This window comes from Danio aesculapii, chromosome 3, assembly GCF_903798145.1.
Source record: "Danio aesculapii chromosome 3, fDanAes4.1, whole genome shotgun sequence".
Classification (NCBI taxonomy): domain Eukaryota; kingdom Metazoa; phylum Chordata; class Actinopteri; order Cypriniformes; family Danionidae; genus Danio; species Danio aesculapii.
The window spans coordinates 23,599,692-23,619,204 of record NC_079437.1 but is presented as its reverse complement, the minus strand read 5'-3'; the positions used below and the strand labels follow the sequence as shown (position 1 = coordinate 23,619,204).

At 33.7% G+C, this 19,513-nt stretch overlaps 2 protein-coding genes across 5 annotated transcripts; both read right to left on the bottom strand.

Moving 5' to 3' along the window:
• Positions 1–373: 373 nt before the first annotated feature.
• On the bottom strand, positions 374–8,966 carry si:dkey-68o6.6 (uncharacterized). 4 transcript variants are annotated; one of them, XM_056453423.1, is made up of 10 exons: positions 8,877–8,966; positions 7,229–7,373; positions 6,857–6,961; positions 6,561–6,727; positions 4,625–4,802; positions 4,227–4,282; positions 3,494–3,563; positions 3,186–3,241; positions 2,661–2,742; positions 374–1,052 (listed from the first exon to the last, which is right to left on the bottom strand). In XM_056453423.1, exons 2-10 carry the CDS (start codon positions 7,368–7,370, stop codon positions 736–738), a joined length of 1,173 nt encoding a protein of 390 aa, XP_056309398.1. In that variant the 5' UTR covers positions 7,371–7,373; positions 8,877–8,966; the 3' UTR covers positions 374–735. The 4 variants fall into 4 exon arrangements, with proteins under 4 accessions (XP_056309398.1, XP_056309399.1, XP_056309400.1 ...); XM_056453424.1 differs by having other exon boundaries at positions 3,186–3,232; XM_056453425.1 differs by having other exon boundaries at positions 4,227–4,273.
• Positions 8,967–9,381: 415 nt separating this feature from the next.
• On the bottom strand, positions 9,382–18,771 carry si:dkey-68o6.5 (uncharacterized). Its single transcript, XM_056453416.1, has 10 exons — positions 18,701–18,771; positions 17,437–17,621; positions 17,087–17,305; positions 16,842–16,946; positions 12,324–12,475; positions 12,157–12,204; positions 11,788–11,965; positions 11,402–11,457; positions 10,948–11,029; positions 9,382–9,899 (listed from the first exon to the last, which is right to left on the bottom strand). The coding sequence occupies exons 2-10, from the start codon at positions 17,606–17,608 to the stop codon at positions 9,553–9,555; spliced, it is 1,359 nt and encodes a 452-aa protein (XP_056309391.1). The 5' UTR covers positions 17,609–17,621; positions 18,701–18,771; the 3' UTR covers positions 9,382–9,552.
• Between the last annotated feature and the right edge of the window lie 742 nt (positions 18,772–19,513).

The following is a 19,513-nucleotide window of genomic DNA, read 5'->3' as shown; positions in this document are numbered from 1 at the left end:
CACAGGTTCATCCAGGTACTTCGAATCATCTTGACTGTCAGCGAATATGTTTACATCCCAAATGCTTGTCTGTCATGCTGCTGTTTTTGACTGAATAATATGTAGGTTAGTGTATGCTCCATTCAGCCATTTTCATTTCTGTCAGCTTTTCCTTTAATTAAAGAATTAATAAACTATTGCAGTTCAGAACAATGTTTTGTGTCTACCTTTTATGTTTGGTGGCAAGAAGCCTTGTACTAAGTGGGATAATGTACATCCCTTCAGTCTTATACAACAGCCCTCTGTTTCGCATCAGGCTGCCGTTAAGCCTGTTAGGCATTATTCTGCGATAACAACCACTTGGATGTACTTTATCCCTTACATAAAGCCCACATTTAATGTTAAGAGAACAAACGACACCAACAAATAATAATAAAAGTGTTAAATAACACAAATCTAAAATTAATAGTTGGTTAGAGCTTCAATCTCCTGTCAAAGCTCCGGAAGTTCATGATGAATCATAAAGACATGCTGTATTTTAGCTTCAAATGACTAGATAAAATCAAACTTATCACAAAAACAAACAATCTAAATGACCAAACTACCTTAAATGAAAAATGTGGAACCTTTTCAGGACATTTTATTGAACTTGTAATTGTTTTTGTTTGTTTGGACTCGTTTACATACTGTAGATGGGTGTGGTTTGTGATATGTATTGCATTCAGCCACTAGAGGGCGATCAAAGAAACCAGCGCTTTACTTTTCATGACGTGCGAGGCGCTCCTGGTTATAATGTGGCAGAGAGTCTTGTAACTGCTTTTCTACCAGCTTCTTTAAAGTTGCATCGATTGATTGTAGGGTGTCGTTAACAGTATTAAACTGTTTAGCCAGAAATTCAAATAACTGCATCTGGCCTGTTTGCGGAGTCTCTTCTGGTTCAACAGGGTTCTGCCATTGAGCAGGAGGAGAACTGAAGCTGGGCAGAGCTGCTACTTCTTCTGTAGGTTGAACTGCCTCCTCTATGACCGAATATCCTGCAGGCTCTGGAACATCAGTGGGGTGTGCAGGAGAATCTTTGTATAAAGGCAATGATGGTGAATTAAAATATATCATTTCAGTGTGATGAGTTACAAAATGAATTAGTATAAACTGACTATATGCATGGAACAACTGTAATTTACATAAGAGAAACAGACAAATAGAGAAACTGCAGTTGTGCCCAAAATCAATTACTACTTGAGTAAATGTAGACATTTAGGCATGTAGACATGGTCAAGACGATCTGCTGCGGTTCAAACAGAGCATCAGAATGGGGAAGAAAGAGGTTTAAAGTGACTTTGAACGTGGCACGATTGTTGGTGCCAGACAGGCTGGTCTGAGTATTTCAGAAACTGCTGATCTACTGAGATTTTCACTCACAACCATCTCTAGGGTTTACAGAGAATGGTCCAAAAAAATTTTAAGATAAAGTATCCAGTGAGCGGCAGTTCTGTGGGTGCAAATGCTTTGTTGATGCCAAGGTCAAAGGAGAATGGCCAGACAACAGTAACTCAAATAAGCACTTGCTACAATCGAGGTAAGAGCATCTCTGAACGCACAACACATCCAACCTTGAAGCAGATGGGCTACAGCAGCAGAACACTACACCGGGTGCCACTACTGTCAGCTAAGAACATGAAACTGAGACTACAATTCACACAGGCTCACCAAAATTGGACAATAGAAGACTGAAAAAGTGTTGCCTGGTCTGACGAGTCTCAATTTCTGCTGTGACATTCGGATGGTAGGGTCAGAATTTGGCATCAACAACATGAAAGCATGTTTCCATCCTGCTTTGTGTCAAATTTAGGCTGGTGGTGGTGTAATGGTGTGGGGGATATTTTCTTGCCACACTTTGGGCCCATTAATACCAACTGAGCATCATGTCAACACTGCAGCCTTCCTGAGTATTGTTGCTGAATATGTCCATAACTTTATGACCACAGTTTACCCATCTTCTGATGGCTACTTCCAGAAAGGATAATGCACCATGTCAAAGCGCAAATAATCTCAGACTGTTTTCTTGAACATGACAATGAGTTCATTGTACTCAAATGGCCTCCACAGTCACCAGATCTTTATACAATAAAGCACCTTTGGGATGTGCAGAAAGGGAGCTTCACATCATGGATGTGCAGCTGAAAAATCTGCAGCAACTGCATGATGCTATCATTTTAATATGGACCAAAATCTCTGAGGAATTTTCCAGTGCCTTGTTAAATGTGTGTCACAAAGGATTAAGGCAGTTCAAAATGCGAAAGGGGGTCTAACCTGGTACTAGTAAGGTGTACCTCATAAAGTGGCCAATGAGTGTATATATGTTTTTGTTTATTTTTTATTAACTGAAAACAGTACAACGGATCAGCTTTTATTGTTTTGCCTAGAGTATAAAAAGAAAAATTAAATACTTATGCTAAATACTTGTATTTAATTTAATATTTTCTAGACTAAATAGTATAATTGTAAGATTGGATGTTACGTGGCCCATGGTTAACTTTTATCTATAAATATTATTTTTCTAGTTAGTAGCAGAAATTAAAAATGTATCCTCCAACATCTGTCACAATCCTACAAAAATTGGGAATTTAAGAAACGGGATACAGAGAAAAATGCATATAGAGAAAATGACAAAGAACACAAACCTTTACCACTGTGAGTAGATTCCACCCATTGAGTGATCATTTTGCTGACAGATTCAGTTGAAATCGTAAAATCTCTCCTGTTCTGTGTCAAAAAAATAATTATGACCTTAATTCAATAAAAGGTTGATTACATTTTGTAATCGTTTACTCACCCTAACGTCACTCCAAACCCATAACAAATGAAAACACGCAGATTCCACTAAAATTCAACATTTGTTAAAATACATTCATTTGTGTTTAGAAGAAAAAGTGTTTAAAAAAAGAAGGGTTCAAAAGGACACCAGGGTGAGTTAATCAAAATTTTTTTTACAGTAATTACGTACATGTCAGTGACAAAGATTTCATGTTTAAGGTAATTATTTGTTTGTTAGTTGTTGTTTTTCTGCATATATTAAGTTTGTTGTACATAATGTCTTCAGTATTTGAGGGGAGAGTCAACTTCATGCTGAAAATAACCCAAAAATGGGTTAAATACATACAATAAACATTGTACATACAAATTAACAATTTGTAAATAAATCTCACCGTTTTAACTCTTTCAGCAACAGATACAGACTCATCTGAAGAACTGTCTGTATGTTCTAGAAAACAAAGACTGAGTCAGTAAACGAAAATAAACAAATTTAAATTAATAATATATTAAAATTCAGCAACTCCTTCAATAAAATACAAATATTCATATTTATATTCTCTTTCTAGTGAGTAGCAGAAACCAACAATACACCCATAACATTTCAGTCACAATTCTACAAAGAATGGAAATTTAAGAAATGGGATACAGAGAATATAACGAGAAAAAAAATCATATAGAAGAAAGGACATGGAACACAAACCTTTATCACTGCTGGTAGATTCCACCAATCTGTTGACAGTTTCATTTGAAATCACAAAATCTCTCCTGCTCTGTGCCAAAACAACAACAACAACTTTAATTTAATAAAAGGTTACTTACATTTTGTAATCATTTACTATAAAACCTATAAGAAATGTGTCCATTTAAGAACACAAATGAAAACACCTTCAATTATATTAAAATTTGTTATTTGTTAAGATACGCTTATTTGTGTTTAGAAGATTACAAAGTGTTACAGGTTTAAAAGAACATGAGGGAGATTAAATGACAAATATTTTAATTTTAGGGTGTACAAACAAATTTAACAGTAATCGTGTACATTTCAGTAACACAGATGGTTTAAATTTAAATTTAAGTTTAAAATTTAAGGTAATTATTTGTTTGTTTATTTTTTGGGGTTTTGCATACAAGTTTGTTGTACACTGAAAACAAAAAATGATTCAAAGATGATTCCTTGGATTTATTTTTACGGTAAGTGGTTGCAAACAATTTATTTGGGCTGAATTTAAACAAACAAATTAAGTTGAACATTACTAAACAAAATTAGTTTGTTCAAATTCAACACACATCAATTGTTTGCCACAATTTTGCAGAAATCATTTTTTAGTGAACATAATTTCTTCAGTGAGTGGAGAGTCAACTTCATGCTGAAAATAGCCCAGTAAAACAATGCATACAATTAAACTGTTTAACAAAGTGTACATAAATCTCACCATTTTAACTCTTTCAGCAACAGATACAGACTCTTCTGAAGAACTGTCTGTATGTTCTAGAAAACAAAGATTGAGACAGTAAACGTATATAAACAAATTAAAATTAATATGTAAACATTAACCAACTCCTACAATAAAAATACAAAGCTATTTGGCAAACTCAAGGCAGCCTGTCTTAATATGCAGATTAAAATTAATGTTGGCTTAATATTTCTACAACCGTGTGTAATTTACTCAACAAACAGTAAGAAAAAGATAATAGTATAAATTTCTATGAACTAATAATACCTGGGTATGACATATATAGAAAAACAAACAACAAGCATTTAGTAGCTTCATTGTTTAATAATGGTCTGGCTGAAAAGATAAATCTGAAATGCAGGTTCATCTAAACTCACCTGTCTGGGTTGTTTCCTTCTGTAGTATTTCCCCTTCATTTCTACACACATGTATTTTTACAGTTTTGGAAAACAAGGATTTCCAGGTCTCTGGAATATCTTTTAAAGGGTTTAATGATTCAGAGTTGATGGTTTTATTCTGCCCTGTGCTTGCACTGTCTCCGTCTGTCTGCATCATCTATGGGAAAATAGTTGTTAGTAATTTTAAAACACTTCAAAAGTCATCTAGGAAACCATACCCATTTTAATATGTTCCCTACAGATTTCAATACATAACATTGGCTATTTTAAAGGTGCAGTATGGTTGAACTAGATATTGCATTCCTGGATCAAAACAAACGCAAGTGCAGGTTGAAAGATTGAGGAACAGGAGCGAGTCTGACTACCGAGCCTAAAGGCTGATTTAAATCGTGCTCTAAATAAAAGCAACAGCATGCAATAGAAGGAATATTTTCTATATTAAAAGGGGCTTTTGTTCTAACCAACACCTCACATGAATATATTAGAAACAGCTTCTGTTTCTCACAGCTGAACAACAGGATAAACTGACAATGATCACCTCAGGTACACCTCATGTGCTTTATTCAGTGTTAAATGCTAACAATGCGAGTTTGAATGCCATTTTATAATATATTTATTGTCATCTAGTGAAAGCAGCAGCAGATAATTCACCTCAGATCTTAAAAATAAAATAACCCATTTGAAATTGAACTTTAGAACTGTGGCTTGCATATCGGTGATTTAGCATGTACATTTAAAGAGGTTTAATTAGTATTAATTAGATTATAAGCCTTACCATTTCGTGAGTGAGTGCATATTCTGTGCTTCTGAATGGCTGTATGCAAATTTCTGTCATGTTTCTTCTAGTGCAAACAGCCAAACTGCTTCTCACTGCAAATCTCGTCACGTAGCATTTTGTTAGGACACGGGTCACAATTTAACCTGCTTACCTAATGTTTACGTTTGTGTTATTTATACATTTATTAATTAATAACCCTATGTGGAACTAGGAATCTGCATCTCATTTTTGCTACTGTCCACCGGAGGTCGCATGTCGATCACGGACACTTGCTTTGAGAGACTTTCTGAATGAATGAATGAAATACGCGGTGCTGAAATATAATTGGCTAAACTGGCATTGGGCGGGTTAAAAGAACCAAATCAAAGACAGCGTTCCAGCACGTAACACGTTTTCAAAGCAGAATATCTGACTTCAGCATTGTTTTACAGAAAAATAAGAATGTTCACTTGGTATGTTTCTTAAATATCTGCAAACATTTTATGGTATTTCATCACGTTGGAATTATAAGGTTCTATCTGCGTTCTGAATGATTTTGAGATAATAAGCTTTACAGTTTTTGCATTCCAAAGCAAACAGTATGTGTGTAACATTTGCTTTTTAAGTAAAAAGTCTTAAAATGTAAACAACTTATAAAAAACATCCCATAATTTAAACAAGTTGTCATTTAATAAGAATATGTCAATAACTAAATTTTGAAAGATAGATCCTTACAATTCTAAGGTGACGATTTTTATACATTAGAAAAGTCAAAAACTTACATACAGCACCTTTAATTACAACACAATAATGTTATGGCACTATGTACAAGAAATACCTGTTAAAACTACTAATAATATCAGTCTCCACATGCATGACTGAAAACCAGCTATAGATTTTAACAAGTATGCATAAACTGCTCTTCCAACGCAATCTCACGGCAATTCGTAACTTTTTAATTTAGTGGCTAATTCGTATGAATTCGTACGATCTAATTCGTACATTTTCATAAGATTTGCTCATCCCCCAATGACGGTTGGGTTTAGGGGTGGGGTTAGGTGCCACGCCTCCTTTTTAAAATCGTATAATTTCGTACGAATGAACTCGTATGAATTCGTACGAATTAGCTACTAAACTGACAAAACGTAAAATACTTACGTTTTCTCGTGAGATCAGGCTGGCTCTTCTCACATCCAAAAGATCTTGGATTGGAAGGCCATCACATCGTATGCTGCTTTTCCACTTCTTGCTTCTTTCCCTTCCTCCAAACTTCTCAAAGCCGCTCGGCGTAAACCACAGGCCTTCACTGAAGATACACTCCTGAACTACAGATGATAATTTAGTTTATTGTGGCACTATTGGAATGACTTTTGAACTTGTTTAGTGGATCTTTAATAATGTTTCAAATATTCTTTAAAAAAAGAGACTTGTACATGATTAGCATCTGCACCTACTGTCATTATTATACTTCTCCAGATTCAGGATGCCTTCTTTATCCCCACATGTGACATCAAGTTCTGCTTTCTTTTCAATTGATTGTCTTGATAACTTGATTAATGCTGAAACAAAGGTCAGGTACCGGAGATTACACGATTTCAGAAAGGTTGTAAAACAGTGTTTCTCAACCACGTTCCTGGAGGACCACCAGCTCTGCACGTTTTCCATGTCTCCTTAACCAAACACACCTTATTCAGATCATCAGCTCATTAGCAGAGACTGAAAGACCTGTAATGGCTGTGAGAGGAGACATCCAAAACCTGAAGTGTTGGTAGTCCTCCAGGAATATGGTTGAGAAACACAGTTTTAAATGAATGTCTGTAACTTACAGGTTTGTTTTCTTGTTTTCTTTCTTTTTTTACTTTTGTTTTCTCTGTTGCCCTCACTCCAGCTCTCAGATTCAGTGCTACTCTTTGGATCCCATTGAGATGCTGATTCAGACTCAGTGTCTGTGACAGACTCTTTATCCATGTCCTGTGAAAAACTCACAACATTGATTATGCATTTCTCATGGAAATTGTGGTAGCACATTCCATAAAGCTTTCCAAGAATTTTAACTTTGTTCATAATTATTTATAATCATAATTAATCAATTAACTTACAACACATGTTTTTGGATTGTGGGAGGAAACCGGAGAACCAAGGGGAAACCCATGCGAGCATGGGGAGAGCATGTAAACTCCACACAGAAAAGACTATTGGCCTGTTAAGGATTTGAACCAGTGATGTTCTTGCTGTGAGGCAACAATGCTAACCACTGCGCCACCATGCCACCCTATAAAGGGAAAGGTGGAGGAGTAGGGGTGGAAGGGGGGATTCTTTAAGCCGAAGATAAGTAAAGTAAGAAACTTATTTATAGTGAGATAGAAATAATCCAATTAGTGAATCATGCATTAATGCAGGACCAGCCGTGATCAATCATAAGCAAGTGCTCCTCTTGAAATTAATTTATAAATAAACTTCACTTATTTATTTTGCACTTATAAAGGATATTAACCGTGTTATAATTCACTATATTTTTTATAAGGTATAGGGCTCTTATCAACAATATAAAAAAACATTCATTTCTTTCACAGAACAAAATCTGTTAACTTACTAAGGAGTATGTTACTACAGCATAACAATGTTTTAACATGGCAGACTACATCCTTATACATACAATCATGACTAATAAATCATAAAATGTGCTATGAACATGCATTGAAAAATTAAATGCATCAATAAGTATTAATAACACTATTATAAACGTAGCTACAACTGTCATTATAATACAGCCTAAAGATTGTCATTTAAGACACATTTATAGAATTGTTATGACTGATTATAAATAATTGCGTTAAAAAATCATTATAAGCATGAGCTTCATAGAAAGTGTAATCAATTTTTTTAAACTCACTGCTTACATAGGTGATGCTTTCATGAAAGTGGAATAAAATTTAGGCTAGTATAGACTAATATAGAAAATACATTTTCATAATAGATGTTTAACTATTTGTTTTAAAGTCACACCATATTGACTTTACTAATAATCAAGTTTAAATCTAATCATTTAAAATACTACATTTATATGTTGAACCACTGTATGTGGGATGTTAACTTAAATTAACAAATCAATAGGTTTTTACAACAACTTCTTTATATTTGAACATTAAAAACTAAATACTTCTTTCTACAGTGATTTTTCACAGACACCATTATATTTAACTGCAGCTGTTACAGTATTACTGTAACGATATGAAGTGGACTAAATCCTTCCAGCGTTTTTCTTTGCATAAAAGCTGCCAAAATCTTTGGAAATACTATACACACGAGGAAACAGATCTCAACATTCAAAACTACTCTGACCCTGAAATGAAACTGAAAGTGGCTTCCTAGACTGATGCTTTTGTATCCGAGTGACAAAGTTTAAAAAGAAAACAGACCATAAAATTTAAGTTAAATGTTACCAATTACTAATATCTACAAGAATATTCTTACCTTGCTGTGTCGTCTATTTTTAATTTTGTAGATCTTTTAGCAGAGTTACATACACATGCATAAACACATGCAATCTGTCTTCCTTTCGCGCGCCCCTCCTAACCACTCCTTTTAGAAGGTCTGACTTCCTAGTAAACAACTGCAGTGCTATTGCAACAGAAATCAAAGAGACATTAATAAAAGAAAATATATACAAATATACATATGAATGCCATATCAATTCTTGGATTTGAATTGGGTTTAGCATGCAAATTGAGCTGAATTACAAATTCAATGCAGTGAAAAATCAAATGAAAACAAAAATCAAGGAAATTTTGTGGACTAAGTTTATTTACAATAGGGAAGGTAGACAGATTTGTCAGCTTGGAAAAGCCTCAAGTCTGTAGGTTTACAAGTCGAATCACAGATTAAAAATGCCCTTACAGTAAATAGTGAGATAAAAATGTTTCCAAATTTCATGTTTTAATACATGACAAAAAAAGCTAATGTTTAAAAAAAACTGTTAACTGTACTGACTTTAAAAATAAAACGAGTGTTTGACTATAAAATGCAGATACATAACTTTATATTTTAACATCTAAGCTATATATTTCTTCTTCCTAATACCTTTTTTCATTTTATTAAAAACTTTAATCGATCATTTCCATCCTAATCATCTCATCACAACCTCTGTATCTTACTCCTGCTTGACCAAGCAATTAATCTGGGGGTGTTCTTGAAGAGCAGGAATCCCCCTGTTACACTCTGGCAGAGAGTCGTGTGACTGCTTCTCCACCAGCTTCTTTAAAGACGCATCAATTGATTTTAGGGTGTCATTGATGGTATTAAACTGTTTAGCCAGAAATTCAAATAACTGCATCTGGCCTGTTTCTCGAGTTTCTACTGGTTCAACAGGGTTCTGCCATTCAGCAGGAGGAGAACTGAAGCTGAGCGGAGCTGCTACTTCTTCTGTGGTCTGAATAGCCTTCTCTATGACAGTAGATCCTGCAGGCTCTGGAGCATCAGTGGGGTGTGCAGGTGCATCTTTGTTTAATGAAAAACAGAGAGTGAATGAAAACATATTGCAGTATGGCTTACAAAATGATTTGGTATAAACTGACGATGCATGGAACAAATATGCTCTAAATTTTATTTCAAGAGTTCACACTTAGATTGCGTTAGAGCTTTATTCAAACCAATCTGAAGCATTGCGTTTTGCAATTTTAGAAGCAAAGACACATTCGATGTGAACAAGCCCAAGCTGTTCTTACCTCTTAGCCACATAAAGACTATTGCAGAGTGTTTGATTTTGTTTAAGAAAATAGTTAAATGTGTTCATTGCCTATAGGTTGACACATAAACAGAAACTTGACAGGTCCTTTGCACTAGTAACGACTAAAAACAATGAAACTGTGATTGGTTAGTTACCATTCATCTTTAAAAAAAATCAATTTAAAAGCAAAAACAAAATATGTCCTTTTCCCCATTCGGCATGCAGTATCAAATTCCATTACAATTACACTCTTTCAGCAGTTCATACTCGCATCTAAAAACTCTTTGTCATGAGGGGCATGCATGAAATGTTCCTGAATGAATGTGAAAGTGCCAAACTACAGTTAAAGTCGACAAATTAAAAATGAAACACCCAAAATTAAATGAAACTCTGGAGGAAATGTAAATAGCGTGGTGACACAATTACATTAATCAATTATGTGTTATAACATGTAAAATGGATGTCGCGGATGAAAGTGAATAAAGTTGGAGAGTCACGAACGAGCAGGGTGCGTGTGAGAAGGGGGATTGGTAAAATGATCTCACTTGTTCCGGCACAGATGAATCTTTCAGTGCTTTAGAGCTTTATTCAAACCAATCTGAAGCATTGTGTCTATATATGTAAATATGTTAGCATATATATATATATATATATATATATATATATATATATATATATATATATATATATATATACACGTATATATATATATATGTGTGTGTGTGTGTGTGTGTGTTTGTGTGTGTGTGTTTGTATGTACATACATACATACATGCACACATATACATACACATACAGAGAAAATGACAGCATACAAACCTTTATCAGTATTAGTAGATTCCACTGGTTGAGAGGTTGTTTTGGTAGCAGCTTCAGTTAAAGTCACAGATTCTCTTCTGTTCTATACAAAAGAGAGAAATGTTAGTTAAATTCTGCAAACATTTACTCAGGTCATTCCAAACCCATAAAAAAATTTGTAAAATCTTTAGAACACAACTCAGATAAAAAAAAAAAAATGAGTTAAAAATAATTTCATTTGTGTTCAGAACATTGTGAAATGCCTTAAGGTATTAAATGAGAGTGAGTAAATGATGACCATTTTAATTTTAGAGTGTGCAAAATGGGAAATATGCAGACATAGTAATTATGTACATTTCAGTGACAGAGAAAATGTGAAATTTAAGGTAATTATTTGAGTTATTTACATAAAATTGGTTGTACATGGTGTTTGAGCTGAGCTCCTTATAGTCATCATTGTATAACTAAATCTCACCATTTTAACTCTTTCAGCAACAGATTCTGACTCATCTGAAGAACCGTCAGTATGTGCTAGAAAACAAACATTTTCATGGTCAGTTAATGTAGATGAAAAAAAATGTACTAATAAATATTAAGCCTTCAGCAACTCTTAGAATAAAATACAAAGCTCTTTGGCAAACTATATTTGCACAACGATCCAATAACATCCAATAAACAGCAAGCAAATCATAATAAATGGTACATATTTTTTGTATGTCTGAGAGATGATGTTCTCTCCTATGAGCTGATAATAGCTGTGCATGATATATAAATGAAAACACATTCATGTATTAACATCTCAGTTAAATAAAGGTCTTAATAAAAAACAATTTATCTGAAATACATTTCTTTTAAACTCACCTGGCTGGATTGTTTCTTTCTGCAGTATTTGCTCTTTCTTTCTACACACAGTTACTTCAAGAGTTTTGGAAAACATGCTTCTCACGGACTGTGGAATATCTTTTAAAGAGCTCATTAATTCACAGTTTGCAGTCTCATTTCGCGCCGTGTTTGCACCGTCTCCCTCAGTCTGCGTCCCCTATAGGAAAATGGTTGTGAATTTAAAAAAAAAATCTTAGAATCAATTTTAATTACTGTTTAAAGTCATCAATAAAGTAAACCAGGTAACAAAATCAAAACACCAATTAATAAATCTACACATTACAAATCTATAGTAAGTTGAAATACAACGCGTTATGAGTCATATGGTATCATGTGCAAAAATAATACCTGTTGAGGTGATTCCCTCAAGTGTCCAAACTCTGAAAGACAGCCATTCTAATACAAACAGGATGGTTTATTTAAATGAGACTATGATCCAAAATACATTCACAAACAGTATGCATCTTCATTAAAATATCAAATAAATTCGGATCATACACTGACTACATGCTTACCTTGATGAGTTTCATTAGTTGCACAGGCCGAGGATCCTTTGACAGCTTGCAGTGAATGCTACCCTTCCACTTCTTGCTATTCGCTTTTCCACCAAACTTTTCGAACTGCCAGGGTGTAAACCACTGACCTTTACATAATATACACTGCTCACCTTTACACAGAAAAAAACAGGATACAAAGCATGTAAATCAAATGCACATTATCTAAAATTATATATGCATTTATATAACAATGTTCAACAATAGAAAAGAACTCAAAAAGACTTGGAACAAATAAAGAGTGAGTAAATGATGAGAGAATTTTAAAATGAACTATCCCTTTAAAACATTTGAAACAGTAGCACTGACAGGCATGGGCCGGTAATAAGATTCTGATGGCATGATAACCTTGGATAAAAATATCACAGTTTTATGGTATTGTGATCACTGCTCCAAAAGAAGTTATTTTGAAATGTCTGGGGAAAAAAAAAAAAACTTTTTCCACATTTAACACAATATATTTTATTTTAAGAAACATTAAAAATATTTTAAACTAGATTTTGATGTAGAGGTTCATTTTCTGCTGGAGATACTGTTCCCCTTAAAAATATTTGTTGTGAAAAACATGTTAAAAAACAAACAAACATACATATACCATAGTAATGGTATAACAGAAAACAATGGCGGTTTTAAAACCTTGACTTTTTCAAACTGCAGTAAACAGTAAGACCGGTTATCGTCCCATGCCCAAGCACTGATAATGCTTATAAAAGTAGGGCTGTACAAGTACACTAAATTATAACATAAATGTTCGGGATGAGGTGCCATTTACACTAGTGTGTTTTTGTATTAAAACTGTGTCTTAAGGCTGATTTATACTTCTGTGTCGAGTGATCGGCATGACCCACGGCACTGGCCTTGCACGTAGTCATGCATTTATACTTCTGCCAGCTGTTTGTGGAGCTCTGCAATAGCAATTCCAAAACGCTAGCTGGCAGTAGGTTATGTTCCTCTGTGTCAAGTTTCTTTGCGGTTTTGTTTTTTCTGAATGCTACAAGCTAAAACTAGCTTATTGCAGAGGCAGGAACTGGCGGACATACAACAACTTTAATCATAAAGTTAACACAAAACAAAAGTTTTCCCACGCTCATCACCGGTACAAAGCCGACCAATCACAGAGCTTGCGTTTGTGATGTAAAAAAAAAAAAAAAAAGTTTTATTGGAACGTTTAACAAGAGTACAAAATATACAGAAAAGATATAAATCCTATAACAGCAAAAAATAGACAACAGAACAATGCAAAACAAAAAGAGAAGCAAAAAATGAAGCCAGAGATGATAAAAATTACAAAAGATGATTTTAAATCCATCTTAAAGCATGGTCACAGCGATGTATAAAAGGTCATATAGAATACTGCCAGCTGAGTTTTATATTAAAGACACAATACTGTAAGATTCACATAGTTTTGTTGATTTTAAAGCTTTACCATTGCTGGAGGTAGAGATTGTATCCAAATAATATTTTAAGAGTTCCCACTGAGATATGCTTGGCGTTTAAAGCAGGTTTGGCGTGCTGTCCTGGGAGAGAACCCTGAGCTCGGAGATATTTAAGCCCAGGGCTCCCGCCCAATCAATAAGCATATCAGGAGATCCGAGATCAGGTAGGTCTCGAGAGCTACCCCTTTAAAAAAAGGGGGAAAAGGAGGAGATGGGGTGGAAGGGGGGATTCTTCCAAATAAAGATAGAGCAGTAGGAAGAAAATTATCCATTTATAGTAAACTAGGATCACTCTGATTGGATTATCACTGATTACAGATGAGCGGCCAGTCGTGCTCAATCATATCACGTGCTCCTCTCAAAACTAGTTTATGAAACTTCACTCTTTACAAAAAATAAGAAATGGGTTTACAGACAAGAAATTGCATTTGTGTATAGAAACTGTTTCGAGTAAAATAAATAGATATTAAAATATATTTATCTTTTACATTATCAAAATGATAAAAAACAAAAACAAATATAACATCATTTTATAACAAAGAAAAATTATCTAAAAGAGAGGCAGACATAACTAAACAGAATTCTTTCCCAACATCAAGATATATATATATATATATATATATATATATATATATATATATATATATATATATATACAGTATATATATATAGATATAGATATATACAGTATATATATAGATATAGATATATATACATATATATTGCACTATCCATCCATCCATCCGGTTTCTGCATTGTGTTTTATTTTGATTTAAAATATTTTCATTTTTGAGTGAACTATTCATTTAATATTCAATTGTTTTGGATCATAATTATCACACATTAAGCTCATAGAGATGTGAGGAGTAATAAGGAAAGAGGATGTCATTTATTTTATGGCACTTCATTCTACAAAAACAACAGCTTGTTTCACTACTCAGTTTCAACATCACTGCACATGAACAGTCCTATCCAGTTTCACTTTTCATTTCCAGTCAAGTTTTAAAAGGATAAATCACCCGAAAATGAAAATCCTGCTATCAGTCACTCACCTTTGGCTTGTTAGAAACCAGTTTAGTTTTTATTGTTTGTTCTGTTGAACACAAAAGAAGATATTTTGAAGTATGTGGGAAACCTGTAACCACTAACATCCATAGTAAGAAAAACAAATACTACAGAAACCAATGGTTACTGGTTCCCAACTTTCTTCAAAATATTAAAACTGGGGGGAACGATTGCTGTAAAATCAGGTATTTGCTGAATAGGTAATTTGGACACAGTAACCAAGGCTTGACAATAACACCTGCCAAATCAGACTCAGACTCAACTTTAATATCCAGTTTAGGGAAACTAAAATTGCAGCAAGGTTCCATAACACAGGCAAGTTCCATGTACACATTACCAAAATATTACCATAAAACATACAATATGTCATTTTTTAGATGTCCCTCCCCGCTGGACTTATTTAATGACCACCATTGAGTCCACAAAAAGAATTTCTAATTCTGTTTGTCCTTCAAATAGGAACTCTAAAACGACATCCTGATGGCAGCAGCTGAAACAGAGTACAATGGGTGATCCGGGGTGCATATGAAGGTTTCAGCAAGTTAAAGTCTTTAAGACATTTTTTAGGACTTATGAATGAAATTTTAGTCCTAACTCTTTAGGACTCAACGCTAAAGTGTTTTTTGAATGGCCCAGTTGAAAAAGATGTTTATTTGCCCAATCAAACTTTTTATAATTTAATAAAACAATAATATTTTAATAATTAAGAAACAATATTTTAGTTAATTGAGCAAAATATTTTAAATATTGCGTCAAAACAAGCAAGCTCTAGCTGCATACATACACTTTTTTAACATAACCTTTCTTAAAAATGAAAAAAAAAAAAAAAAAAGGTTTTAAAGGTTTTAAAAACTATAATAAACTAAATGTATGCACAACAGTCTGCCCAGGAACAAATGTTATTGTAGGGAAAATAACTAAACCATTATGGTAAACAGAGGTACATTCTTTAAAAAAAAAAAAAAAAAAAAAAAAGTAAAAAGTTTGATTATTTACAGTATTGGATGGGTGTTGGCCAGATTGGGTACAACAACAAAGAAAAATTAAGACCTGTTTAAAAAAAAATTTGACACCTACTACACAATATTTCAGTAAAGTTAAGACTTTTTTTAAGGCCTAAAATTTTATTTTTGAGATTAAAGTAATTTTAAGACCTTGCACAGATACCCTGTTTTAAACACAATTATGGTAAATTACCATTGGACCAGTTTGGATAAAACCAATGATCTTGCCTGCCACTTTCACATGGCTACTCAACTTGTTCTTATTGGACAATCAGATTATCGTACCAAGCTACAATGCAGAAAGATAAAACGGATTCGATAAATTGTTTATAAAACAGTGTCATCATAGATGTACAAACCTGAAACAATCCAGGTTTCCTCAGAAAAAGTCTTTGTTAAACTTTTTTATAGACAGCCTGGGTGCTGTGGGTAGATTTCACCTGTGCCCTGTTAAAATGTGTGGCTAAGAAATAATTAGTTTGATGTGGCAGGAGAAAATAAATGGAAAATCCTAAGTGTTGAGTCCTGAAAGATTATGTAGAATAAACACTAATTGCAATGCGACACTATGAAACCACAGCTCATTTGCAAACCAAGGTCATACACACAAAAATGAAATGAATGAGAAGGCATCTGGACATAACACAATTTAAATCAAGTAATTTTAGCATGCCAAAGTCAAACTTATGCATAAACAATACATTTTCCCAACAACAACATTGTGGCTAGTGAAAATGGCGAGTGGCTAGTAACATTGGAAAACTACTAGCCACAGTGGCTGGTGATCAAAAAAGTTAGTCAAACACTGATAGTTAGCCTCCTAATATATGAAAGTTTGATGAATTATCCACCTCTATTCATTACATGTCATTCTAATTTGAGGTTTGCTGTATCAAAGTAATCAAACATTCTGACAGTATTGTTAAGGAAGTGTCCAAAACAACATTAAGTAAAACGTATTTCCCAAAACTTACCCTTTTCATACTTCATTCTGTAGAGACTACCTGCCATTTTCCCACAGTAAACCTGCAGCACTTTCTTTTTTCTGATCTCCTTAAAGGCATCTGTTGCATCTAGTCCTTTAAAAATAATGGATAAACAAATGAATATTGTTGCAGGATATATTAATGGAGAAATTGATCTAAATTACAGTCAAAAACATAGACATTATTGTTATTAACAAAAAAAAAGGAATTAACAGACAGTATTAAATACTTACCAATGCCATTTTTGCTATCGTTCTGCTCATTAACTCTGGATATTTGGTGTGAATTTGGTATCCTATTGGAATTTTTCTTGAAGCATTTTTTCTTGAAGCATTTTTCAGTGTCTTTTGTGCTTTGTATCCTTTTCTCATCAATGAAATCAGTATGTGGGTAGTTTTCCTTCAGTTCACACTTTGCTTTAGCCTGCTTTGTTCCAGATCCACTATTTAAGTCTATGGGGAAAATGGTCACGTTTAGCTAATTTGATTGGATCTGATAATAAAACAACAAAATGTATCTATTTATCAAATGAAAAAAGGATGTCAAAGCACTAATTATATTAGCTGATACAAGGAACACAAACCTGAAAATGTGTAGTTTTTACTTTTGTTTTTTTTCTTTTTGCTGTCATTTTGATTCATCTTTCTTTTTATTCCTTGTTTTCCTTTGTTTACCATCATCTCCATCAGCCGGTCAAAATCTGTAAAGCGGGCTGCCACATCCAGGGCTGAATCTGTGAATAATTCACCATCCATCTCCTGTAGACCTCTATACATACACAGTATGCATTTAGTCGCGGTAACAAGAACATGCTGGCTGTAAATTTTATGATAATTTGAAAAATAAAACTTCTATTAATATTTTAAGTCCACATCAAACAATGGTAAAAAAATATATTTAAAAATTGGCCACAAATCTTTTTGCAAAAACAGGATGTGCCAGGAAGACGCCACTCAAACCAGAACTTCCTCTCGGAAAATTTGGATGCCTGTTCACTCTAACAATGCAGTCTCAACCCCTTTCTTTCAGCCTTTTCCATCTCCACAAATGCAGAGTTATTCAGTGTTTGCCCAATTTTAGAACATTTTGTATTGACTTGAAACTTCATTATGAATCTGTCTGCCTATCGCAAAATAAGAAAGCTGCTAAAACAACTGAACTGCTGAAAAAATATATATATTATCATTATGATAATTACCTTTAAGTTATCAGATCCCTTTGGTACGCCTATGTAACATTACTAATAATTTAAGTCTAGTTTGAGATATTTATGTTTTATTTCTTCTAATATATTTATTTTTTATTCAGTTTTCCTTAAATAATTGTTTTTCTTCTATTTTTTTTTCGTTTTCCTTATCCCTTGTATCATTGCTACAATCTGTACAATGAATTTATCATTTGTATTCAGGTCACACAATGTTAGCAAAATTTAACGTTTTATGTATTCTCTGTTACTTATGTTAAAAAAAAAACCTCTTCCATTCATTCATACTTTTATGTGTTTATGCTACCGCGTGTTGACGCCATGTTATGGTGTCGTGTACTGTTTACGTGAAAAACTTTAAGCATTGTGTGCAGATAAATGATAAACAAACCAAAAAAAAGTACTGTTGAGATATTTGTTTTGGGATTTTTTAAGCTATTTGATTTCCTTGATTAAAAAGCCCGAAATGTTACGTCAAAGAAAAACAATTGTAGCAGTTAATAATCAGATGAGTTTCACCAATAAACTAATATAAATGACGTAGCCAAATAAATGGTATTTTGAAAACGCTTTATATCCATGTATAAACAATTGCAATGTGACTCGTTAATACAGAAGTAAACTAACGTAGTTTCGTAGTTACCTGGCTTTCCAGAGAAATGCTGCCGTTTATTTTGAATAATTCCTCCAACAGTAAACTGTTCTGTTTGGAATAGATCCAATGACTGAATGGATCCCTGCAGAGAACGTGGGAAGAGCACGTGGAGGGGGCGTGTTTGACTTAAGGGAGACGCCAACGCGCGGTATTTTCATGTAACCCTCGAATACTCAAATGCATAAAACTTTTTTTTTTTCACTTTTAACGCGTTCTTGTTAGTCTATAATACAGATTTAAATGATTTAGCGAGTTTTTAGTGGCGACACGGGAAGCAGAAATTCTGTAAATCTGTCTAGACGAGTCTGATTTTGTGTAGGGTACAATTCCATTCCATTCCAAACGCAACCATGATGATCATGTTTTTTTAAAAATCCAAAATAGTTTAATATCGTGTTATAAATTCTGATTAAGCCTACAGAATCTGATGAAAGGGTTGTTTGGTGTTGATTCTAATGTCCAATCTCAATCTAAACTTTGGAGGCAAATTATTACTTTTAGCTAAATAACCTAAACGTAAATGATCGTACCAATACATTTTAAAGAACTCACGTTTCACAATTCACACAATACCATCTGGCTAGTTTATTGTGCCCTCTACTTATATTCTAATAGCTCTAATAATGCCCCATCCCACAACATTATCACTTGGCCCTCATACAGCAAGCAGAAGTTTGGCCAAACAGAAAAGCCCATCAAATCTGTGGAGTGGTAAAAGCACTGTTGATCCTATTTTTAACCCTATAAGGGAAATTCTGTAATCATTTACACATCATTGACTTGTTCTGAAGCAGTTTAAGT